Consider the following 27,066-nt stretch of genomic DNA (forward strand, 5'->3'; position numbering starts at 1 on the left):
CTCCCTTCTGGCTTGCAGAGTTTCTGCTGAAAGATCAGCTGTTAACCTTATGGGGAGTCCCTTGTATGTTATTTGTTCCTTTTACCTTGCTGCTTTTAATATTTTTTCTTTGTGTTTAATTTTTGATAGTTTGATTAATATGTGTCTTGGCATGTTTCTCCTTGGATTTATCCTTTATGGGACTCTCTGTACTTCCTTGACTTGACTATTTGCTTTCCTATATTAGGGAAGTTTTCATCTATAATATCTTCAAATATTTTCTAAGTCCCTTTCTTTTTCTTTTCTTCTTCTGGGACCCCTGTAGTTCGAATGTTGTTGTGTTTAATATTGTCCCAGAGGTCTCTGAGACTGTCTTCAATTCTTTTCATTCTTTTTTCTTTATTCTGCTCTGCGGTAGTTATTTCTACTATTTTAACCTCCAGGTCACTCATCTGTTCTTCTGCTACAGTTATTCTGCTATTGATTCTTTGTGGAGAATATTTTATTTCATTTATTGTGTTTTTCATCATTGTTTGGTCTTTAGTTCATCTAGGTCCTCGTTAAAACATTTCTTGTATTTTCTCCATTCTATTTCCAAGATTTTGGATCATCTTGACTATCATTACTCTGAATTCTTTTTCAGGTAGACTGCCTATTACCCCTGCATTTGTTTGGTCTGGTGGGTTTTTACTTTGCTCCTTCATCTGCTGCGTATTTCTCTGTCTTCTCATTTTGCTTAACTTACTGTGTTTGGAGTCTCCTTTTCACAGCCTGCAGGTTCATAGTTCCCATTGTTTTTGGTGTCTGCCCCCAGTGGGTAAGATTGGTTCAGTGGCTTATGTAGGCTTCCTGGTGGAGGGGACTGGTGCCTGTGTTCTGGTGGGTTAGGCTGGATCTTGTCTTTCTGGTGGGTAGGACCGCATCTGATGGTGTGTTTTGGGGTGTCTGTGAACTTACTATTTTAGGCAGCCTCTCTGCTAATGGGTGGGGTTGTGTTCCTGTCTTGCTAGTTGTTTTGCATGGGGTGTCCAGCACTGGAGCTTGCTGGTCAGTGAATGGAGCTGGGTCTAAGCTTTGAGATGGAGGTCTCTGGGAGAGCTCTCACCAACTGATATCATGTGGGGCCAGGACGTCTCTGGTAGACCAATGTCCTGAACTTGGCTCTCCCACCTCCGAGGCTCAGGCCTGACACACCAGGCTGGAGCACCAAAACCCTGTCAGCCACATGGCTCAGAAGAAAAGGGAGGAGAAAAAAGAAAGAAAGAAAAAACATAAAATAAAATAAAATGAAGTTATTAAAATAAAATATAAAAAGTATTATTAAAATTTTTAAAAGAATAAAAAGAGAGAGCAACCATACCAATAAACAAATCCACCAATGATAACAAGCACTAAAAACTATACTAAGATAAACATAAAAATCAAAAACTAGTCTTTAGCATACAGTAAACCCCAAGTCTACATTTGCTCCCAAAGTCCACAGCCTCGATTTTGGGAATCCTAACCACAAGGCCACGAGGGAACTCCCCGTTTTAATTTTATACCCTAATTTTTTATCAAAAATATGTATAAAATAGTCATGTAAATACTTTTCTCCACTAGCTGCAAAAATGTAGCTCAAGATAGATCCACTATAAAGTGATAGTAAGTAACACCTAGATAATATATACTATTTGCCTTCAGTATTCTATATATTTATATATATTCATTCACTGAATTCTTTTACAGATGAGGAAACTGAATCACATAGAGGTTATGAATCTTGCAGAATAATCACACAGCTAGTAAGGGGTAAGCAGAAATTCGAACTAAAGTGGTCTTGCTCCAGTGTTTATGGCCTTAACCACAATACAGTATTAATAGTCCCGTTTGGGGCTTCCCAGGTGGCGCAGTGGTTGAGATTCCGCCTGCAGATGCAGGGAACATGGGTTCATGCCCCGGTCCGGGAAGATCCCACGTGTCGCGGAGTGGCTGGGCCCGTGAGCCATGGCCGCTAAGCCTGCATAGTCGGAGCCTGTGCTCCGCAACAGGAGAGGCCACAGCAGCGAGAGGCCCGCATACCACACACACACACAAAAAAAACCAATATTCCCGTTTGATTTTCCCAATTTCTATTTTATAATTTATCAATAGGAGCATGTTATTTTTCTGAAGGCTTGTTATGTTTACTGTTTTCTGATGATATGAATTATATTTCTGATTATATCTCTTGTTTTACCACACCTGTCAGAAAGCTTGGAGAACGTACAAAATGAAACTCAATCACAGCAAGTCTGTGGGCTTTTAAGGTTGTTAAATTATGATTTTTCCCTTGATTTTTCTGTTTCTATCATTATCCTCCTCCTCTTCCTCATTATCACCACCATAATTTTCATAATTTTTACTATTCATTTACTGTACTTACAGACTTATTCAAAATCTTGGTGAAATTAGGCCAAAAAGAGACAATAAGTAATTTACTGATCATCCCAAGGGTGTTTCCTAAAATGTCTTCTGAATCATCAAGGAAATGTTATAATTCATATATTGTAGTGTCAGAATATTTCATTATACACTACAGAAAATTTTAATTCATTCCTTGAAAATGGCAATCCTTATGTGATATTTATGCTATTGGTTTGCCAAGAACACTAAGTTGGTCTGAATACTCAAATCTACACTACTATAAACAATTAAACTGGTTAATTCAGTCATCATTCTTGACAGTTACACACACTTTATTTATTATTTATTTATTTATCTACAACAAATACTTAAACTACTTAAAAATATTTAATATTTAATAAAGAATCAAGATTTTTAAAAAGGATTAAAAAAAAAAGAATCAAGATTAAACAAAGCTGATGTTCCCTAGAATGCTTCTCTATGGGCAGAGTGGTTATTTACATTCACATTCTGAATGATCAGTGCTAGGGCTATACTGCTTACTAGATATTTTCAATATCATCCCTGGATATAAGCTCCACAAAGCTTACCTGTTGTCACACCATGAACCACTCCTTCCTTAGTTTTGGATCCTATAAAAACAAAGAAATTGAAACCATAAGTCTCAAAGTCGCCTTTACTGCTAATGAGCTACTTTGAAATACATCTAATGGAAAAACAGTATCTCAATCTTCAGAAGCCCATGTGTTAAGATATCCTCAGGGGGGAAAAAAATCTAAAACAAAGAAATCCAGCAATCACTACAACAAATAGACGAAAGCAAAGCTAACAGGATGCTTTCCAATTATGATTTTAGCACAGAGTGATGACTTTTCAGCCCCTTGTGTCCCACTTCCCACATCAACTTACAGAGGGGGAAAAAGTGTTGAGATAACACTGGGGCTGGGTGGGTAGGTGATTTTGCATTCAGAATTGCAGAAGTTCTACCAAAGTACAATACAAAAGAGATTAGGTAACCCATGAAACATAAACAGATGGGGGAGCGAGAGAAAGAATTCACATTTGTTGAACACCTATTATGTAAAAGGTATTTTACATCTCATCTCATTTAAACTTTGTAATACCCATTTCATATCATGCCCATTTTATTCCATATGAAGCAATTACAAATTAAAGTTAAATGATTTGCCTAAAGTCACATAGGTAATAACCGGCTACAACCACATTCAAATTAAGGGCTCTATGACCCTAAGCCCATATTTTCTACGAAGCCAGGCAAACCTTTAGAAGGAATGCAGTACTTTATCATTCAAGTATGATTAATGCCAGCTTCAAGAAGTGGCAAGATAGGAATTTTCCCCAATTCTTGACCATTACTAAGCTTTTACACATTTATTAATATGTGTCATTAAAACTAAGTTTGTGAACAATTTTATTCATAAGTCCTTTAATGTTGAATTTTTTTAGTGTAATTGATACCAGCTTTTTCATAAAATGTTTTTGAATAACAACAAAATGAAGATTCATTTGAAAACTACCCTATAAGTCAAATAAAGTAGTTCTTACTGAGTATACTAGAAATAACTGTAAACACATTTTACAACAGGAAAAAAGTGTAAGAGAGCCTCAGCTCCTTATCAAATAAAAATCCTTACCAACAAAATTAATATATAAGATTAATTAAATAATCTCTAAGAAGCTGGTTCTTAAACTGGAGAGTGCAGCAGAATCAATTAAGTGGAAGCAAGGTTAAAAAATGTTGACTACTGAGTCAGAGTTTCAATATTCAGTAAATATCAGGTACAGATATTTGCATTTTTAATAATCCTCATGATCTAATGCAGGTAATACATGGATCAAATCTGAGAAACACTGGTCTGAGGCAGTTTCTAGTTCCAAATTTATTTAGAAGTACGTATCAATGATATAAATTATATGATGATCAATAAGGTGATTTAAATAAATATACATGATCATACTGAACTTTTTCATTGAATTTTTTAATAAAAATATATAAATAAGGCATTAAGTATAACTTGCATGCATTATATTTAAACTTACACTGTACAGAACAGTCCAGCTAAGTTTCTACATTTAATAAAGCAATTTAAGTATCTTTAAGAACTTCCAATTTGAATGTATTTAAGGACCTCTAATAAATATAGAGCATAATATGAAATACAGCCTTGTAGTTAAGAAAGTGAGCTCTGGATTCTGATTTTCTGGATTTAAATCTTCACTTCACTACATAATAAACAAATACACATCACACAATCAACGTGAAGATCAAAGCAAATAATACAGGCACAGGTCTTAAAACAGTGTTTAGTACATAGTACTTAGTAAGTGATAATTGTTGTTATTTTTCTTATATAATATTTGTAAAGAGATTTTCAGTTTAAAACACAGGACAAATCACCATATCATAAACGAATCATAAAATGACTGCACACAAGCTGAGGTGAAGCTATAGAAAGTGATCTTAATCATCAATGAGGAAAATTCTGATGAATCAGTGATAAAAATGACTGTTGTTCCATGACCTTTAAAATTTTCTGTCAAAACATTAAAAATTCTTCTAGTCATTTAAAAATGTACAGGGAAATTAAAAACTAAGTAAAGTAATACTTATTTTGTGTACTGTAATTTAAAACGTTGACAAGTGTTTTATTTCTTTGTAAAAAACTAATGAGTGGTTTAAACAGTGCTTGTCTTCTCCCCATTGTATAACTTTCAATATTAAGCTGAGCATCTTTTCTAGGTCTTAGAAAGTTGTAATACTCCTTCATAAGTTTGGGTCAGTTTCCAAAATCTTAGCTTTTGTATTTTTAATGTCATGATATATCTCTGATGGTTTCTTTCATGTGAGGTGTTTATATAGCACCACTTCCTCTGGGACAGCTTCAGCCTACTCATCACAAACACGTTTTCCATTTATGTTGATACCTTCACCTTCGACAAGTTCCTCTGGCTGCATATCCAGTCTCCTGAATGGCAGCAGTATCCACATTCTCACAGTCAGCTATTCCTTCTATAAATACATTTATGTCTGATTCAAATTTTACTTTCAGCATTTTTCACTTTATTTCTTTGCTGACATTCCCTTCTTTGGTCAATTTTCTCTTTCAATTATGCATCTTTGTAAAATATCATCTGTGTTTATCATTGGGAGGCAAGGAGGTAACTTAACCATGGGCTTTGCTGTCTGTACAAACTGAATAACAGATCATAGAGCCACTGACTGTTACAGCGGACTGATCACAAATAAACTTTGAAAGAAGTCATGTGATTTGGCCATGGATCATAAATAATGAGTTTCTGTTACTTATGGAGTGACTGTGGGCTAAAGAGCTAGGAGCAAAGTTTATACTTTATGTAATAACTCACAGTTTATGTATTGCGGTGATAGAAATTTGAACTGTACAGTTAGGGACTGGTTTTATTTAACTGACTGTGGTAACTGAAGTTCATGTACACTGGAACTATGCAATTGTATTTAGGAGAACAGTTCTTATCACTACCCACCTGCCACTCCTTGAACCCCTTATTTCAAAAAATGACTAGTAAAAAAATTTTTAACAGTTGGCCTGTGGTCTTTCCTCTCTACCTCAGTTATAACTGATAATTTGGTCTTTGGCTAAATCATGGAATGTATCCTGAATTAAGATATGTGAAAGTCTTGATGAGGTTGCTTAAACCAATGAACTTTTTTTGCTGTCATAACTGTTCATTAGTATATGTTATTGATGATTAACCTTTAATTGATGAATAATCTGTAATTGAAAAGATATAGCTACCAAATAGGTGTCAAGTGGCTATGTGACTAGTAACATGGATGGATGGATGGATGGATGGATGGATGGATGGATGGATGGATGGATGGATGGATGGATAGATAGATAGGTAGGTAGATAGGTAGGTAGATCTCATAATAGATATAGTTGAACGGACACTAGATCTGATGGCTTCCCTGAGCTGAGGTGGCCCACACCCATTCCCCTCTTGTCTGTCAGGACTTCACAAAGCTACAGAGTGGAGAAGGTCAGAAGTCATGCCTCATCTTTGCAAGGACTCAGTTATGCTATTTTGCATGTTATGTTGACGATCTGAATACGGTGGAGGTGAAGCATATTGTGACTTGGGAGTTTGATATCAATCCACAGTCTTGACAACTGCTACTTCCTGAGCAGAATGTCACTGGAAGGGTTTTGAAGATTTACCTTGCCTTTACTGTTACAATACTTGACATTCTATAAAAAGAACTACTTTTTTTTTTTGCTTTTGAATTGGACTCTTAATTTATAATTTCTAAGCTATTTGATTGAGAAATTTTTTGTCCATTAAATTGAAGTAGGTTGATTGAAAATTTATGTACAAAGATATCACAAAAGGAGAAGAAAAATCACAAAAATAACACTGATTCTTTTTTTTTTTTTTTTTTGCAGTACGTGGGCCTCTCACTGTTGTGGCCTCTCCCGTTGCGGAGCACAGGCTCCGGACGCGCAGACTCAGCGGCCATGGCTCACGGGCCCAGCCGCTCCGCGGCATGTGGGATCTTCCCGGACCAGGGCACGAACCCGTGTCCCCTGCATCAGCAGGTGGACTCTCAACCACTGCGCCACCAGGGAAGCCCCAACACTGATTCTTATGGTGATTCTTCAATTAGTTAAAAGATAGTCGTCAAAAGCATAATATTGTAAAGGAATGAGGTTACTTTTTTCATGAGGCTTAGGAAAAACGTGTGCCAAACTTCTTCAGCCATAAGTGAAATTAGAAAAATTTCCTTAGGCATTTCTAATCTTTCAAGCTACTTACTGATAATAGTTCTTGTAATGAAGGACGAAATGATAGAAAGAAAATATATTGACAAAGTAATTATTCTGTTAGAGAGTTTATTTGACAGTAATAACCATGGCCCCTATATATAAAAGTGTGCTTTAGAAAAATTCTCAATGAAATATTAACAAATCAAACCCAACAATGTATAAAAAGAATTATATACCACAGTCAAATGGGATGTATCATAGGTATGAAAGGCTGGTTCAGCATTTGAAAGTCAATTAAGTAATTCATCACATCAGCAGGCTCAAAAAGACAAATGACATGATCACATTAATAGATGCAGAAAGAGCATCTGACAAAATCCAACACTTATTTGTGATAAAAAAAAAAAACTCCAGTCAACTAGAAATAGTGGGGAACTTTCTCAACTTGATAAAGAATCTCTACCAAAAAAGCTACAGCTAACATCATACTTCATGGTGAGACACTAGAAGCTTTCCTACTAAGACCAAGAACAAAGCAAGAATATCCCCTTTCACCACTTCTTTCAACATCATACAGGAAGCCCTAGCTAATGCAATAAAACAAGGAAATATAAGGTATCAGACTGGGAAAGAAGAAATAAAACTGTCAAGAATCAACAAAAAAAATCTCCTGGAGCTAATAAGTTACTACAGAGAGGTTGCAGGATACAAGGTTAAAAAGTCAATCACCTTCCTATCTACCAGTAATGAACAAGTAGAATTTGAAATTAAAAACACAATACCATCGAACATTAGCACCAAAAAAATACAACGCCTGCATATAAATTTAACAGAATATATACAAGATCTATATGAGAAAAACTACAAGGCCCTGATACCAAAATCAAAGAACTATATAAATGGAGAGCTAGCTATTCCATGTTCATAGATAAAAGATACAATATTATCAAGATGTCAGCTCTTCCCAACTTGATTTATAGTTCAATGTAATCTTAACCAAAATTCCAGCAAGTTATTTTGTGAATGTTGACAAACTGATTCTAAAGTTTGTGTGGAGAGGCAAAAGGCCAAAAATAGCCAAAATGGTAATGAAGAACAAAATTAGAGGACTGACACTAGCAAACTTCAAGACCTACTATAAAGCTGCAGTAATCAAGGCAATGTGATATTCGTAAAAGAATAAACAAATAGATCAAGGGAACAGAAAAGAGAGCCCAGAAATACACCGACATAAATATAATCAGTGGAGTTTTGACAAAGGAAAAAAGGCAATAAAATGGAGCAAAGACAGTCTTTTTTTTGTGGTACGCGGGCCTCTCACTGTTGTGGCCCCTCCCGTTGTGGAGCACAGGCTCCGGACGCGCAGGCTCAGCGGCCATGGCTCACGAGCCCAGCTGCTCCACGGCATGTGGGATCTTCCCAGACCGGGGCATGAACCTGTGTCCCCTGCATCGGCAGGCAGACTCTCAACCACTGCGCCACCAGGGAAGCCCGCAAAGACAGTCTTTTAAACAAACGGTGCTAGAACAACTGGACATCTACATGCAAAAAATCATTTTATACACCAACTTTACACCCTTCACAAACAAAAAACCCAGTGTATATCATAGCCTTAAATGTAAAATGTGAAACTATAAAACTCCTAGAAGATCACATAGGAAAAAATCTACATAACCTTGAGTATGGCAATGACATTTTAGCTATAACACCAAAGACACGCTTCATGAAATAAATCATTAATAAGCCGGAACTCATTTAAATTAAAAACTTCTGTGAAAGACAATGTCAAGAGAATGAGAAAACAATCTACAGACAGGAAAATATTCATGAAAGATATATCTGAAAAAGAACTGTTATCCAAAATAGACAAAGAACTCTTAAAAATCAACAAGAAAGCAAATAACCTGCCTAAAAAATGGGCCAAAGATCTTAACAGACACCTCATCAAACAAGATGTGCAGATGGCAGAGAAGCATTTGAAAAGATGCTCCACATCCTATGTCATCAGGGAAATGCAGATTAAAATAACAATGAGGGGCTTCCCTGGTGGCGCAGTGGTTGGGAGTCTGCCTGCCGATGCAGGGGACGTGGGTTCGTGCCCTGGTCCGGGAGGATCCCACGTGCCGCGGAGCAGCTGGGGCCGTGAGCCATGGCCGCTGGGCCTGCGCGTCCGGAGCCTGTGCTCCGCAGTGGGAGAGGCCACAGCAGTGAGAGGCCCGCATAACGCAAAAAAAAATAAAAAAATAAAAAAAAAATAAAAAAATAAAATAACAATGAGATGCCACTACACATGTATTAGCATGGCCAAAATGCAGAACACTGACAACATCAAATATTGCTCTACTTAGAGCAACAGGAACTGTCATTAATTGCTGGTGGGAATGCAAAATGGTGCAGCCCCTGCAGAAGACAGTTTGATGGTTCCTTTAAAAACTAAACATATTTTTACCATATGACCCAGAAACTGTGCTCCTTGGTATTTACCCAAAGGACCTGAAAACTTATGTCCACACAAAAACCTGCACAGCAGATTTATTCATAAGAGCCAAAACTTGGAAGCAACCAGGTGTAGCCATTAAAAGAACTTTAAATGCATACTATTAAGTGAAAGAAGCCAATCTGAACAAACTACATGTGATTCCAATGATATGACATTTTGGAAAAGGTAAAACTATGGAAAGAAAAAGATCAGTGGTGGGCTGGGGGACACTGAAAATATTCTATAAGATATTATAATGATGAATACCTATCATGATACATTTGTCCAAACTCACAGAATATATTATACCAAGAGCAAACCCGAATGGAAACTATGGACTTCGGATGATTATGATGTGTCAGTGTAGGTCCATCAGCTGTAACAAATGTACCATCTAGTGAAGGATGTTGGTAATGGGAGGGGCTATGAATGTATGGGGGGAGGGGGTACGTGGGAAACCTCTGTACCTTCCTCTCAATTTCTCTGTTAACTTAAAAACTGCTATAAAAAATAAAGTCTTTAACTTTTTAAAAGTATGTATTATTATTCGTATGTTCTGCTTTATTATGACATTCTCACAAAACCTCTGCAAGGTAGTTGCATTTATCCAAATCATATTTTTACATATGAGGAAAGTGATGCTCAGATATGTTAAGTTACTTCCCCAGGATCCTAGAGGTAATAAGTGGTGTAGCCTGGAGTGGAATTTAAGTTTGACGCCAAATCTATGTTTCTTTCTCCTTTATCAGGAGTCAGCAAACTACAGCCTGTGAGCCAAATAAGCTCCCCAGCTGTTTTAGTAAGTAACGTTTTATTGGAACAGAGCCACCCTAATTATCGTCTATGGCTGCTTTCACACTGTAAGAGCAAAGTTGAGCAGATGAAACATATATCACAGCCTAAAATATTCACTATCTGCCCCTTTACAGAAAAAGCTTGCCAACACCTGAACTATATTACTATGTCTTCACATGGTCACTCTTCATCCTGAATCCTGTATTTGAATTCAACTTTTAATTGACTTTAAAACATAACTGATAGTTTATAGAATGCACCTTGTTTTAAATACCAAAATAAACACTGAAGATGATTTTTAAAAAACACGTGTCACATAAACAAATTAAAACTTCATATAATCATCTCAGAACAAATAACAGAATTAATCTCTAAAAAGTAAAATAATTTTATTTGCCCAAACTCATAGTTGACAATGAAAACAAACACAACGCTTTCCAGATGATAATCCTGCTTACTACCTGGAAAACTGCAATGTATTAATTTAACATTCAGTATTTTCTGGGTTCCTTACAAACCAATAAAGTGGATATTATCATACTAAAAAAATCTTTAAAGTTAGTAAGTTATAAAGTAACTGAGATCAAAGAATAGTTGCAAGCATGCACTTGCACAACTTGGAAAACTGAGGACAAATATAAAGATATTGACTATCTGCATGTCACCGATTCAGCATCCCAAATGCCATCTGAAAAGATACAATCGCACTGCACACAAAAAACTTGAAGTTAACTCATCAATTTTTTCCCTCTTGTAACATCTTTTAATCCAATGAAAATACGCTTTGAAGTAAAGAGTAATTTAACTAGAGATTTGTGGTAAGATTAAGCCAACATAAAGAGTCTATGAACAGTGAGAAAAAAATATGAGAAGGATTCATAAAAATCATTCCAAGTATAACTTTTCTCCAGCCCATCGATGTTGGAGAGACGGTGTAGCTTTCTTTCACCCCACAGACACAGGCAGAGTATTCTAAATACGCCATCCTCCACTTTATTGCTCATCCTTCAGCTACTGTTGCTACAACTGCCACCAGAGAATGTGGAAGAGCTCAGAGGAGAAAGAGGAGAGGCAGAATGGGCAGTGGGTAAGTGTATGCGTGTGTGTGCGCATGTGTCTATTCCTATGCATGAGCGTGTGCCTACTTCTTCCCCAAAGAGTTTGAGGTGATTTGTAAAATAACACCCAACCTAACACAGTTCAAGAGAGTCAGGGTCTGTAAGAATACTCCAAGGTGGGAATTTATAAACAAGTAGAAATAGTAAGCATCAATCTCATCATTTATTGTGTGTATCGCTTGATACACAAATGAAATATATAAATGTCTCGGAGATATCAGCAGCCTTCAACCACTTTCCTGAGCTTAGTCCCTGGCTTACCAAGTGGTAGCAAGAAGTAACTCCACCAAAGACTTTTTTGTCCTTTCCTTTCTAGGGCCACAGAAGGTCTGTCTTTACATATCTCAAGGTCATATCAAAGTCTTATTTTTAAGTTAGAATACACTGAAATTAGCATATATTATACATGATGATAAAAGAAATCAAAAGCCCATGGACGAGTCTGATTCTTAAAATAGTCTCGATTATTTTTTAAGGCTGAGTTTTAAAAACTGTCCTCGGAGCTATAGTTACTTATGCATAGAAACATTCATTTTAAAAAAGAAACCAAGTCCTAAGTATTATTGCAAAATTAAATGATCTGGAAAAACAAAATAGCCCCACTTTTTACTATAGCCCAAACACACACACATTTACCTACCTACACATACCTCTGATTCAGTCCATCATTTTGACAAATGAAGACGCAAAACTGAATCAAGCAGGAAACACCAGCATTTAAAACATCAGTCAGGGCTTCCCTGGTGGCGCAGTGGTTGAGAATCTGCCTGCTAATGCAGGGGACACGGGTTCGAGCCCTGGTCTGGGAGGATCCCACATGCCGCGGAGCAACTGGGCCTGTGAGCCACAACTACTGAGCCTGCGCGTCTGGAGCCTGTGCTCCGCAACAAGAGAGGCCGCGATAGTGAGAGACCCGCGCACCGCGATGAAGAGTGGCCCACGCTTGCCACAACTAGAGAAAGCCCTCGCACAGAAACGAAGACCCAACACAACAAAAAATAAATTAAATAAATAAAACATCAGTCATCCTAACGCATCAGTCATAAATAAATAACGAAGCGACACTTGGGGCTTACCTACCTACGTAGAGAACACCCTCTTTTGTCTTTTCCGCTGCTTCTGCTACACCCTGCTTGGTTTTTTCAGCAGCGGCCACGACTCCCTCCTTGGCCTTTGAAAGTCCTTTCATGAATACATCCATGGCTAACGAATTCCTTTACACCGCACTGCACTGGAGAACACAAAATACACTTTGAGAACTTTTGGGTAAAACAAAACGAAATTAGAACCACCCAAGGTAAAAACCACTGAAAGATCAGTAGACTCCCCAAAAGTGTGGGATTCTTTTAAGTGTACCTCCATTTCCACCATCTGACAAAGCAACCTTCTTTTTTTTTTTTTTTTTTAGCTTTTGCATTAAAAATTTAGCATCTCCCATCCATCTTGGCTGGTAAAAGTCTAGCCGCCTAAACATGGATTAGGATGAATCATCTCAGCTGTTCTTACAGCCCTTCCGAAGTGGAATTACATGAAAAGATGGACCCCTCTTTTAACTTCCCAGGGTCCAAAGGGTAACAGTAGAACTTAGAAGTGCGTTTAGAAGACAGGTTACAGGAAAGGTAAAGGGAGCTGGGGGCACGGGGTCAGGGACACTCTTAAAATAAATCCCCGAAGGCGGCTAACAGGTCAAACGTGACGAGGGCAAGGGAGGGAACTACTCACTCTGGGTGTGGCTGAACCACAGCGCCCCCGCACTCGCCCTAATCCACCCCACCACGCACCCTGCCCTCGGCCATCTACCCTGCGCAAGCAGGCGCGCGTTCACACCCGAGGGCAGTCTCGGGATGCGCGCCAGCTCCCTGAGGGGGCGTTCTCCGCGCGCCGATCCCGCCAGCCACCCGGCGCCCGCACCTGTTAACCCCTTACCACCTGCTGGCTTGCCCGCTTTGCTCTTCCATTTAATGATTTGCCAAGCATAGCTTGTTTACTTAACAAGAGAGAACGGGCTGCGGGATTTAAGGAAAGCGGAAAATAAAAGTTGAATACTCATACTCCACCGAGCATCCTCGCCTTTCCCAAAGAAACAGCTTACCCCTGAGAAGCCGGACCTCTCAGCCTTTGAGGGCAAGACGCGGGGAGTACCGGAAGCAGAAGGAAAGCCAGGTGGATTTACTTTCCACAAGCTCACCATTAGGTGTAAGAACCCACCTCCGGGAGAGACTCGACTACGGCGGGTCCTCACTGCAGCACCAACCCCGCCTCCCGGGCGTTCGCAATGACTCTTCTCCCACCAGGTTTTCTCCATGATTTCCCAAGCTGCCCGTTTAGATCCACAGGTACTTACCTGATTCCCTCGACTCCTCAGAACTCGGATTCTTCCCCCACCCGCACTTTTAAAAAATGTAAAACAATTCCCAAATATTATTTAAGTGGGAGGAGAGAGGATGAAGAGCGCACAGGAAGGGTGGAGGTGGCACCAGAAGAGGGATGGTCCCCAGAGGAGGCGGCTGTCAGCATAACCGTGCGAGGAGAGGCTGGGGGCGTGGGACGCCAACCCGCGAACCCGGCGTCGAACTGCCACTCCCCGTCCCCCGCACGGGAGGATTCCAGATAAGAAGACAGAAGGTCTCCAGGGAAGGCAGGGAAAAGAGCGCCAAGGACGCGCAAGGCGGGGCTCGGTCCCCGGGTCAGCTCGAAGGCCGGCACACACCTCACCCCGCGTGGCCGCGCGCGCTCGCTCGCCTCCTCTCCTTCTCCTCCTCCCGGTCCTTCCGTCTCCTCCTCTTCCTCGTCCTTTTCTCCTCCGCTCACCGCCCCCGCAGCTGATTTGTCAGCTCCTCTCCCCGCCCCTCTCCCGGCGCTCGCCGCTTTCCCCGCCGCGTGCTCTTCACTCCTCTTCTCGGCTGGGGATGGGGCGTGGAGGAAGGCTGGCCCTCCAGCTCCGGCAGCCCGCCAGGTCCTGGGAGACGGGAAGGTGGGGGTGTTCTGGGGCTCACTTCAAGTCACGGGGGCTCTTGCGGAGATTCGGAGCGGTTAGGCTTGGACTGATGTCTCTCCCTCTTTCCCATCCCCCCCTTCCCAGTCTCCGCCTTTCCCTCTGGTTCCTCACGGGGACCCCCACGTCAGAACCGGCCTGGGGAAGTGGAAGTCTGGGCGATCGACCACCAAAGATAGAGCCAGTCTCTCGGGGAGCTGCTGAAGGAGACAGGCAGCGTAGGAAGGGTGCTCCCATCGGCACTGCCAAGAGCATGTTTCCCTCGGATCGCTGAAATTTGATTAATGGTCGTAGGACACAACGTTAACGATGCTTTTGTTTAAAGAGCCTCCAGATGTACGTTTGCTCTTAACCTCTCATGAGCCCGAAATGGGCTCGCGGGTGGAGAGAAGACGAGTAAAGAAGAGTTACAGGTTGAAGAGGCAAGAGGAGGCTCGTCAAATCCTCTTCCCACCCCCACTCTCACCATTTTCTTTTCCACCAACCAGCGGCTGCCAGACGCTGATTTTCCCATCAGTGGAACAAGGAAGGAATAGTCTCCCCAGCCGTCGAAACCAAGCGGCTGTAAGGCTTTTCGTTCTCAGAGTGGAATTTACTTTCCAGATTCAAGGGCCTGGCTGGAAGAGACAAATCCAGCGTGACTGAGTCTCCTGACCCAGCAGATCCAATTTCTTCCGCCCCTTCTGCAAAGGGAGATTCTACACACCACTCACCTTTCCGACTTCTGATTCCCGTTGTCCTCGGTGCTGACACGCTACCGCATCCCACACACAGACACACAGGCAGACACTCGCACGGGTTGCAAGACAATTTTTGCATTGCTTAATTGGAAGGACCTGGAGGGAAAACAGGTGTTCTGGATCACACCGGAATGGAGACCCAAGAGCCTCCCCGTAACAGATCTGCCTCTGCTTTCTTTGCCTGGAATGGGAGGATGCTTTTAGAACTGGAAGGGGAAAAGAAGTCTTTGCTGTATGTTTTTTTTTGTTTGTGTTGTGTTTATTTTTTGTAGGAAAAAAAAAAAAAAGCTTTCTCTGATCCTTGCACTCACATTCTGAAATGGGAGTAAAAAGGAATTTAAATCTACAAAACAGCCATTTGAAACCAAAAGAGACTGGGAGCAAGTATATTTGTTGCTTAAACAACTCCTTGCACTATCGGTGGGCGCATTTGAAAAGTAGCCTTTCCAAAACGCTTATATTTTGTTTCCTTGGGATCAGAGAAAGTAGGTTAAACTTGGGAGTTGGATTGCTTTCTGGCTTTGAGAGCTTGAACAAGTTATGTCCTTCTTCTTCTGTTCAGTTTTCTCTTGTGAAGGGAGATGAACCAAAATGATCCCTCTTTTTTCAACTTTTTATTATGGGAAATGTTCAAACATATACAAAAGTAGAGAGAATAAAGAACTCTCAGTGGAATATCACCCAACTTCCACTATTTTCCAATGCACGATTCATCTATATTCTCATCCACTCCCCATTTTTACCACTACTCCCTTCCCCCATTTTTCTTTACTAAATCCCCCAAATTGCATATATCTTTTCATCTGTAAGCAATTAAGCATGCATCCATAAAATATAAGAACTATTTTTAAATAAACACAATAATGTTTCGATGGTCTTTTATAAAATATAAGTAAAATTTACATGCAGTGGTATGCTCATCTCTTTATAGTGTTCCTTGAAATCAGTTTTGAAAAATATATGCATTAGTGTTATCCTCACCATTTTGAAGAAATAAAACATTTTCATCCCCCAGAAAGTTCCCTCACGCCCCTTTTGGTTGTACATATTGTAGAATGTCATAAAAATAAGACTATACATTAGGAACATTTTTTTTTGTATGTCTCTGGCTCCTTTCACTCAGCCTAATACAATACCTGTGAAGTTCATTCATGTTGTTGCATGAATCAAGTTTCGTTTTATTGCTTCCGAATGTTTCTTTTTATTACTGCCAATAATAAATGTTTTCCATTGTGACCCATCACAACTAGTTATTTAATATAAATATTTGATGAATATTTAATATTCAATTATATGACATATTTATAGGTTAACAGGGACCTCCTTGAGAAGTCAAAGGGGTGAGTAAAGTGACAGATATTTTAGGCCCTGTGCAGACCAATGAGAGATTTTCGAGCGGTTTTTACATTTTTGTGCTTCTTATAGGTATGATTCCACACCTTTATATGGTACATTATGCTTGGCAAAGGACTAATGTATGATCATTTAATCATAACAAGTGGGTAAGTTAAGTTTTATTATGTATCTTTTGTAGACAGAGAATCTGAAGCTCAAAGAATTTTGGTAAAATGCAGAAATTGCATAGCTCTTAAGTGGCAAAGCTGAGATAGTCCAGCAGGAACTGTTCCAAAAGGCACAATTGTCTCCTGAACTGGCAGTAATCTCTGGAACCTTGCGGATTGGGCACGGCATAGGGTGGAAGGTAAAAAGTGGGACCCAGATCTATTAGAAATAGCATTTGAATTTGGAGGTGACAATGGAAATCAAGGAGAACTTATGTTCTAAAACACTGCATTCATATTTGAAATGTTGCCATTTCTATATTGGTAATTATAGAGGAAGATGATTCCATCACCCACAAAAAAGAAAAATTATAAAATAATTTTTTGTCATTTAAAATTTTAAGTCTATATTTTACTCCTTTTTTTCTTACCTTTCAAAACTCTTCACATTAGCATTATTATTTTTTTAACCTCTTTCTTAGAGTATAATTGCTTTACAATGGTGTGTTAGTTTCTGCTTTAAAACAAAGTGAATCAGTTATACATTTACATACGTCCCCGTATCTCTTCCCTCTTGCGTACTCCTCTTTTCATCCCTTAAAGTGCCTTGAACAAGTAAGCATTCAATAAACTTTTAATTACTGGTGATATTAATAGTGACATTTCTTATATTCTACCTGTATTCTCTTAGCCCAGCATTCCTAAGGAGGCAGAACTACTCAAGGACAAAGAAGGGAACCGAAAGTTAATAGATATTTTTTTCCTTTTCATCATTAGGTGACAACATAGCCTTGAGAAAATTTGTAACTGTTTGAATATAACTTTAAAATTCAAACTACAAAAAAACCAAATTAACTCATTGAATGGCCTGTACCTCATAAGGAATATGGAAGGATAACCTATTGGGAGGCATTACTGATGTGCATATTTTGTTAATGACTACACTCATGTTTGGTTTTCTCTTTGACAAATGAAATCTAAATATTTTGCTACTTTTTAATAGGATTGTTTCATCTGAGTTTAATAGAGTAATTTAGCTAAAGATTAACAGTCTATGAAATGCATGATTAACCTAGGCTCTCTTTATCTTCCCCATAAAACAACTGATTTTTTAGGTGTGCCATGTGCTAAGCTTGAGCTGCAAAGTGGAACGACATGAAAAATACGGAAGCTTCCCGTGACCATATACTAAAGGAAGGATAAGAATTGATTTGTGTTTAAGTAAGGAAAATACAATCTTTACTGTCTTTGAATAATATTCCATATTTGTTGTGAAACACAAGGAGCAATGTAATGTGGATTCTTGGGCCTCTTGTTTCTCACTCTCTGTCTGCACCTTCCTCTCATCTTCAGTAGATGTAGGAAAACAGGAGGTAGTGAGATCTTGGTAGGCTTCTCTTGTCATTTCATGGTGGGCACAGAAGGGAAAGCCTAATGCATACAGTTGGGATGGCATTGTGTGTGATTTTGGAAAGGGGTTGCACTTGAGACAGGGTTACTCCAAAGAAATATGAAAAACAATAAAGAGGACATATAGGGTTCAGAGAAGATTATTTAATTTGACCCCATGGTCAAACTTCATGTTGTTTCTACGATACCCCGTGCAGCAAAAAATAATGGACATTTATTCCAGCACGATGTATTTATCATACTTATTAATACTGTAGTATATCCTCAATAATGTCGAATGACCATAATTTGTAACCACAAGAGAGTGCCATGTGAAAGGTGTAAAATTCAACTGGGCATCATTTTAAATATCCTTGTGGCTTTTGGTGCTAAGAATATTAAGACATGCAAGATTCTACGGTTAAAGCCTTTAAAGCTAGGTAGGAAAGATGTTTAAATATTGGGGGATCCAAAAGTTCAAATAGATGGCCAACAGGCACATGAACAAATGCTCAACATCACTAATTATTAGAGAAATGCAAATCGAAACCACAATGAGGTACCATCTCACACTGGTCAGAATGGCCATCATCAAAAAGTGTATAAATAATAAATGCTGGAGAGAGTGTGGAGAAAAGGGAACCCTCCTGCCCTGTTGGTGGGAATGTATATTGGTGCAGCCACTATGGAAAACAGTATGGAGGTTCCTTTAAAAACTAAAAAGAGAGTTGCCATATGATCCAACAATTCCAGTTTTGGGCATATATCCAGAAAAGACGAAAACACTAATTTGAAAAGATACACACACCCCAGTGTTCATAGCAGCAATATTTACAATAGCCAAGGCGTGGAAGCAGCCCGAATGTCCATCGACATATACATACAATGGAATACTACTCAGTCATAAAAATGAATGAAATAATGCCATTTGCAGCAACATGGATGGACCTAGAGAGTATCATACTAAGTAAGTCAGACAGAGATAAATATCATATAATATCACTTATATGTGGACTCTAAAACAATGATGCAAATCAACTTATTTATGAAACAGAAACAGACTCGCAGACATAGAAAATGAACTTATGATTATCAAAGGGGAAAGGCAGAGGGAGGGATAAATTGGGAATTTGAGATTAACATATACACACTACTATATATAAAATAGATTTTTAAAAACAAGGATCTACTGTATAGCACAGGGAACTATATTCAATATCATGTAATAATCTATAATGGAAAAGGAATCCGAAAAAGAATATGTAGTTTTTTGGGCTTCCCTGGTGGTGCAGTGGTTGAGAGTCCGCCTGCCAATGCAGGGAACACAGGTTCGTGCCCCGGTCCGGGAAGATCCCACATGCCGCGGAGCGGCTGGGCCCGTGAGCCATTGCCGCTGAGCCTGCGCATCCGGAGCCTGCGTTCCGCAACGGAAGAGGCCGCTACAGTGAGGCCCGCAAAGCGCAAAAAAAAAAAAAAAAAAAAGAATATATATATTCTGAATCACTTTGCTGTAGACCTGAAACATTGTAAATCAACTATACTTCAATTTAAAAATTTTTCAAATTAAAAATGAAACCAACAAAAAATTCAAATAACTTTAATATTTGAAGGGAAAGCATATTTATGAACTCAAGAAGTGAGTAAGCATGGTAGACTTCAGAAAGTAGAGGAACTGGGTACAGGTTAAATGCAGGGACTGATCTAGGCTCTACTACTTGGTAGCAGGACTGAGAGCAAGTATCCCAATTCTCTAACCTCTAATTTTCTTATCTGTAAAATGGGGATGACATCTCGTGTGATTGCTGTAAGGAATAAATAATATGCTTTCTAGAAAAGAACCAAGCACAGTGGAATTTCTCAATACAAGTAGCAATTATTGTTATCTAGCCTCTATATTTTAGGGTGCCCTAGGAAACACTTTTTTCCTTGCAGAAGTTTTCAACATTATTACCAGCCCTCCCCAACCTCCCTTCCCACCACAACACGCCCGAGGTATCTGATGCCTCCCCATCAATAACTTTGCCTTACTATGGCAAGGAAAACATTTCCAACCAGGGATGGAAGTTGTGGGGAGATGAGAGTGTGGGGAGTCTAGAGACATTGATAGAGGTCATTAGCAGAAAATCTGCCAATATCTCTTTTCTCTCCTTAATGTGTAGATTACAGTAACAACATCACTCATGGCAATTTGCTTCAGGAGCCTGCAAAAATAGAGAAATAGAAATATATCACTGTCTTTATTGATAGTTTTACATTCTTGGAACCTGGTTTCTTTAAAGGGGTGGTGGCAGAGTTCTGTTTGAATTATGTTAATTTTCTAAGGGAGAAAAATAAAATGCTACAACAAATGGTGTTCCAAGTTTGCCAGACTCATTGTGACAGCAACCCTGAAGGCTTCAGAATGAATATCCAGTTCAGAGATAAACTCAGCCTCTCATGTTCCAGCTGAGTGAAGAATGGACAGACTGATGGGACAGTGACAGATCGACTTATACTTTTCAACAGCATCTGTGTGCAGAAAGGCACAAAATAAATGGATGAAGAAACGTTTCAGGAAAATTTATAATGTTTTCGTATGATGTGTTAAACTGACGTTTTTTGGGGGGGTTTTTTGTGTTTTTTTTTTTTGCGGTACGCGGGCCTCTCACTGTTGTGGCCTCTACCGTTTGCGGAGCACAGGCTCCGGACGCGCAGGCTCAGTGGCCATGGCTCACGGGCCCAGCCGCTCCGCGGCATGTGGGATCCTCCCGGACCGGGGCACGAACCCGCATGCCCTGCATCGGCAGGCAGACTGTCAACCACTGAGCGACCAGGGAAGCCCTAAACAAGTTTTAATGCCTTCATAAACAGAGAAATCATAACAAATTAGCAAAAGGACTATGTTTCTTATAATACCATAATTATCAAGGCATCTGATGTACCTTCCTCCGTAGGTAATTTAACAGTATGAAGTGACATTTAAGAAATTTTCTTCAACACTATATAAAAAGCACATCACTAATGTTTTGAAAGCTAGTTATCCCACCTAAAATTGGAAATTTATATTATTAAGAAAGACAAGAAAATAAGAAATTATTTCTTAATGGTTACTTGATAAGTACGTTAACATCAAAACATATCCATGTAAATAAACACACAGTTGTAATATCATTTTGCCTAAATATATTACACTGTATCATGTATTTAATCATCTATTTTTAATTTATTTTTATTAATATAACGAGTTGTTTTCTATTATCTTCACAAAAGTAGGACAAGAACTTATCTATATATTCAGTCTAATAATTTTTTCATATATAAAGTATTATGAATGAGTTCCTTTTAAATCAACTTCTCTGTGGTAAACAATGATTGTTCGTTAAGTCACAGATTCTTTTCTGAGCCTATTTCCATTTAAATTCCCCTTAACTTTCCTCCTTAAAATATTGGACTAAATGCTTTCTGTTTCTTTTTTAGATCAGGATAAGAAGAACCTCCACGTAATCAGGTTACCACAAAAAAGGATTTTTTAAATAGTACTGGCTATTAAACTTATGAAAATGATTAAAAAACAAAGTTGTGTCTTTTTATTTTACATTACCAACATTTAAAGTGCAGAAATAGACTGCCTAAATATGTAAATGTCCAATTTCTACAGGAAATCTAGATGTTTCATAGATATGTCTTCAAATACATGTCTAAGAAAGAAAAAAATAATATTCAGACATCTTCACATAATGTAATCATCAAAAAGGAAAAACTGATTTATATTAAAAAATCTAACTGATATTACTCAAATGTGTATGGCTGATTTTCAAGTAAGGAAATAGCATATACTTACAAGATCATCAAGACGTAGACAAAAAAAATATAATACACAAACACATACACACATATACACATAATGCAGATGTTATATACAGTAAAGAAAGAATAGTAGTCAAGTTATTTGCCAGGTGCTTTCAATATAAAAGGGACCTCTGTTTACATAACTGTTTATAAACTAGGACATTACATAAACTGTAATGTCTTAGTTTATCTCTGTATGAGAGTCTTTAGCAACAATCAATTAATTGAGAATTCAATCTTCTTGATCATCTTGGATTATGGTCTTAACCTGCAGGAAACATTTAAATAATTAAAAAACACTCTCAAGATATGTTAAAAATCAATGGATTGCCATGACAGGACAGACTGAAATGATAGTCTATAAATATAATTCTCCTTTATTTTTTGTTATTACATGAAAAGTATATGCTCATTAAAGTACACAAATGCATATAAGAAAAAGGAAAAAAATAAAATATCAGTATGTCCAGCAACATGAGATAACCTGTTGACTCTCCTATTAAAAATTACCTTTTATGGGCTTCCCTGGTGGCGCAGTGGTTGAGAGTCCGCCTGCCGATGCAGGGGATACGGGTTCGTGCCCCGGTCCGGGAAGATCCCACATGCCGCGGAGCGGCTGGGCCCGTGAGCCATGGCTGCTGAGCCTGCGCGTCCGGAGCCTGTGCTCCGCCACGGGAGAGGCCACAACAGTGAAAGGCCCGCGGAAAAAAAAAAAAAAAAAAAAAAAAAAAAAAAAAATTACCTTTTATAAAAAAATTTTAAAATATATATATATATCAAAAACCATTCAATATGTCCGTACCTTTGACTGCAATTCACTGCTAGAAATACATCCTTAGAAAAAAAAGAAGTCATATTCTCAAAGAAATGTATTTTATGCTGTTTTATACAGCTGTATGAATGTTCCTGCATTTTACACAAAAAGATTTACCAATGCCATTTTCCAAGTTAAATTTCTGATGAGGTAGTTATCTAAGGTCACTTACTCTTTATGTGATATGTAACACAACTAGTAAACGATGAGCCGTGTTGTCTCCATATTCTTTCTTCTTAAGCAGCACACAATGCAGCCCCAAATGCTTGCGGCTGACCTTTTTCTCTGCTTGCTCTTTGCTCTTGAAAAGATAAGGGTTATCTGTACCAACCTCACAACTTGGTGAAAATGGATTGAAATAATATATATAAATAATTATTTTGATGGTATGTGAAAGAACTGATTCTACTTAACTTATAAAGCATATTCTAGGGGGAAAAAAAAAAACAGGCTAATCAATCATTTTACTGCTCTTCTCCTGAGACAAATGCTGCATATGGTGAAATAATGCTTGCAGAAGTGAGAGACAGATTTTAGTTCTGGACATAGAAGAGCTACTAACTTTAGGAAAAAGACAATGAGGTTATAAAAACTTTTCCAGTTAAGCAGAAAAACACCAAGACAAAGGTCAAGCAACAATTTTTTTTTTTTACTTAGAAGCAAAGGAGAATTAGCCCAAGAGTATCTTGTATATATTACTAATTTCTCAAAATAATTTATTTAAAACCATTCAATTTTACTGTCTGTAAAATTAAAACTTTAAGAAGTGATTGGCATCAAGAAGTGAAGCTGAAGGAGGTAGAGTCAGCCATTCATAACATATACATAGTACATGCTGTTGTATTTTAAACTAGATATCTAAGGAAGTTTGAAAATTTGAAACAAGTTAGAAGAGCCAAAAGTTGTCAGAGATGAAAATAATTAAAGACATTAAAAATTATTTTGTCCAAGACAATTCTCTTCCCTTCCCTATCATTAAAGTCAGCTCTATTAGAATAGCTTCCCCCAAAATCTATCAAATTGCATCAGTACTGCCAGCTGCATCTTGGGAGCCATCAATTGAAACAGCTGAACAGCTTTCAACGTTGTTTGTATATATACAATATCTAGTTAATAATCCTATATATATGTCTGTAATTTAAAGAGTTGTTTAACATTAAGTGTATTTGAAATACACTGTTTTTCTTCAGGAAATTTAAAATCTTGACTGAGAATATTGCCAGTGGTGAGGGTCCCCTATCTTTATTACAAAGCTATGGGATGCATGTTGCAATGGTACACAGAGACTTATCTGAAGATGCGCAGAGTTTCTCAGGCATCTTTTATTATCATGGCCTAAAAACGACCTAGCAGAGTGGCAGAGGAGAGCAGTAGCGAAGGAAGGCAAGTGCTTCTCTCCATTGTGGAAAGGGTCAGAATCTGAGAGACTGCTCTCCAAGGAGAAACATCTAGATAAAGTCACTTTTCCCTATCAGAGAGGAGCATGCCCTTTAACTCCTATCCAAACAAGAGGACACTGCAGAATATGTATTCTATTGATTCCTGCTTATGGTAACTAATTAATAACATCCATGGAATTATTTTTTACATGATATTTTTTTCTATTAAAGCATTGGCTTTTTGGCCTGGATGATGTATACCCTCATGATTACTATAATCCTACTTCTCAAGATTTCTTCCACATCGTTCCTCTCCCCAGGAAAAAATGAATTTAACACCTTTCTGAGTAGAGCTTAATTGCGTAGAAAGACTGTTATACCTTTTAGAGTGCTAATTAGAGATGGTAATAATATGACAGGTCTCATCTAAAATCCTTTCGAAATATTCTATCAGTGCTAGAATGGTGTTGAACTTCTGCACGCTTGCCAGATACGAAAATTTATTTTTTCTATGGATTTAGGGAAGGCATCATGAAGAAATTTCCCATATGTGAACTGTGTATTCTGATTGACATATTGAGACCTTTGATGAAAGTAAAGAGCAATACAGAAATCTCTCTCTGAATACATAGAGGATAGAATGCAGAAGCTTTACATAATTAGGCAGCCTGTCATTTAGTCAGGATTTTTCTTTCCCTCTTTTCACACTAAACTTTCTCTCTTTCAGTTTTGTCTTTTTATTTCTCATGACTTTCTCTTTCTAAAATACTGATCTTCATTTACCAAGGCACTAAAAACTAGTAGAATTAATATCCCAAGTGTTATGGGCTGAATCATGTCCCTCCCAAACTTGGATGCTGAAGTCTTAACCTCCAGCACTTCAGAATATGACTGTAGTTAGAGACAGCATCTCGAAAGAGGTAACTAAGTTTAAATGAGGTCATTGAAGTGGGCTTGATCCAATATAACTGGTGGCCTTATTAAAAGATGAGGTTAGGATACAAACACACACAGAGGGAATACAATGTGAGGACACCGGAGGAAGACAGCCAGCTATAAGCCAAGGGGAGAGACCTTAGCTGGAACCAACCATTCTGACACATCGATCTCAGACTTCTAGCCCCAGGAAAATGAGAAGTAAATTTCTGTTATTTAAGCCACCCACTCTGTGGCACTTTGTTACGGTAGCTCTAGATAGCATACTTCAGAATGCTAGTCATATTTTCAAATAAAACTACGTAGCTACACAATGAGCCTTGTCATCATACTTTTCCCAGGAAATCTGAAGTTTGTAGAAACTATGAGACTGGCCCAAGATTAACCAACCAGTATCACCCCAGTGGATGATGTGGAGGCTGTAATTTTCCTACACATACTAATCCCTTCGTCTACTCTCTCATAATTAAATATGCCAGGGAATAAAATACATAGAATTAGCACCAGCGCATCTCCTCCTTCATAAGTGCTTGTGTTGTATTTTACAGGCTTCAGAGGGTGGAGAACAAAATCTGGCGGTAAAGAACAAAAACTGGCACTATGAATATTTTAAAATAAATATGCAAAATAAAAATAAATATTTTAAAATAAATATTTTAAAATAAACCAAAACTAATGTTTCAAAGCTTGAATTTAAGGCTCTAAAACCGTTCTATCCAATATCATATGACATCATTTCAGCTCTCATTCTTAAAAAAGGTGTGGTGGACAGGTTAACCTAAAAATCATTGGTGTTTAGGACTGAGAATTTGAAGAACTGAATTATAATCAGGTTATAAAGAATGTATTGGCTGATTTCACCACCCTTATTATAACCAGCTGGAAGGTCAAAAGCATCCATTAGCTCTTAAACTTTCTAGCCTGTAGGACTTTCATTTCCAAACTGTCCAGACAATTCAATAGAAGGTGTGCATGTTCACTGCTAAATAGGATGACAGAGAGCATCATTTATATTCTAAGGCATTCATCTTTTACATGTATTTTTCTGGGCTGAAGTTCTGATTGTGGACCTATGTGTTACTAAATATTCAGCTCATACAATGGCTATTTATTGAACAAATGAGACCCACTCTTTCATTTATCTTTGGTGCCTGGCATATGTGTCCAGGGGAAGGATCCAGGAGGTCCCCAAGCACTTCTTCACCCCTTGATTTCCAGTTTACAGGATTCAGTCTCTCCTTGGATTCCAATGTTTCCTTTTGCAGGAAACTGTCCACTTACCCAAGGGAATCCTGCCAGGGACCAGGGTTCTGCTTTGATTTTGACAGTACTTATCTTGAAAACCTGGCAATTTGCTCCAGAAGCTCCCTAAAGGCAGACTGCTGCATTTGTGAGATGACTTATATGCTATTTTAATTTTGATCGAAAATATTATTCAAAAAATTATCAGGGAGATGCAAATAAAAACAACAATGAGATAACACCTCACACATGTCACTATGGCTATCATCAAAAAGTTTACAAATGCGGGCTTCCCTGGTGGCGCAGTGGTTGAGAGTCCGCCTGCCGATGCAGGGGACGCGGGTTTGTGCCCCGGTCCGGGGAGATCCCACACGCGGCTGGGCCCGTGAGCCATGGCCGATGAGCCTGCGTGTCCGGAACCTGTGCTCCGCAACCGGAGGGGCCACAACAGTGAGAGGCCCGCGTACCGCAAAAAAAAAAAAAAAAAAAAAAAAGTTTACAAATGCTGGAGAAGATGTGGACAAAAGGGAACCCTTGTACACTGTTGGTGGGAATGCCAATTGGTGCAGCCACTATGGAAAACAGTATGGAGGGTCCTCAAAAAACTAAAAATAGAACTGCCATATGAGCCAGCAATTCCAATCCTGGGTATATCTGGAAAAAAATAAAAACACTAATTTGAAAGTATGCCTGCACCCCAATGGTCACAGCAGCACTAT

At 38.6% G+C, this 27,066-nt stretch overlaps 1 protein-coding gene and 1 long non-coding RNA gene across 4 annotated transcripts in view; one reads left to right on the forward strand and one right to left on the reverse strand.

The window, feature by feature from the left end:
- SNCA (synuclein alpha) overlaps positions 1-14,311 on the reverse strand; it is a 129,189-nt gene extending 114,878 nt beyond the window's left edge. Inside the window, exons 1-3 of one of the 2 annotated variants that reach the window (XM_027116915.1) lie at positions 14,233-14,311; positions 12,603-12,748; positions 2,955-2,996 (exon numbers count right to left, since the gene is read on the reverse strand). In XM_027116915.1, coding sequence (XP_026972716.1) covers positions 2,955-2,996; positions 12,603-12,723 — 163 coding nt within the window. In that variant the 5' untranslated portion in view covers positions 12,724-12,748; positions 14,233-14,311. Of the gene's footprint in view, positions 1-2,954; positions 2,997-12,602; positions 12,749-13,866; positions 14,157-14,232 lie in introns of those variants that run through there. The other variant, XM_027116916.1, reaches the window with a different exon arrangement.
- A 138-nt stretch (positions 14,312-14,449) lies between these two features.
- LOC113625953 (uncharacterized) lies at positions 14,450-21,699 on the forward strand. 2 transcript variants are annotated; one of them, XR_003434967.1, is made up of 5 exons: positions 14,450-14,478; positions 16,683-16,759; positions 17,537-17,679; positions 17,875-17,980; positions 21,605-21,699. It is a non-coding gene; the product is annotated as an uncharacterized LOC113625953 (long non-coding RNA). The 2 variants fall into 2 exon arrangements; XR_003434968.1 differs by having other exon boundaries at positions 21,610-21,697.
- The last annotated feature ends 5,367 nt before the right edge of the window (positions 21,700-27,066 follow it).

The sequence above is a fragment of the Aethalodelphis obliquidens genome, unplaced genomic scaffold (assembly GCF_003676395.1).
Source record: "Aethalodelphis obliquidens isolate GAN/ISIS:26980383/991018 unplaced genomic scaffold, ASM367639v1 scaffold17, whole genome shotgun sequence".
In the NCBI taxonomy this organism is placed as follows: Eukaryota; Metazoa; Chordata; class Mammalia; order Artiodactyla; family Delphinidae; genus Aethalodelphis; species Aethalodelphis obliquidens.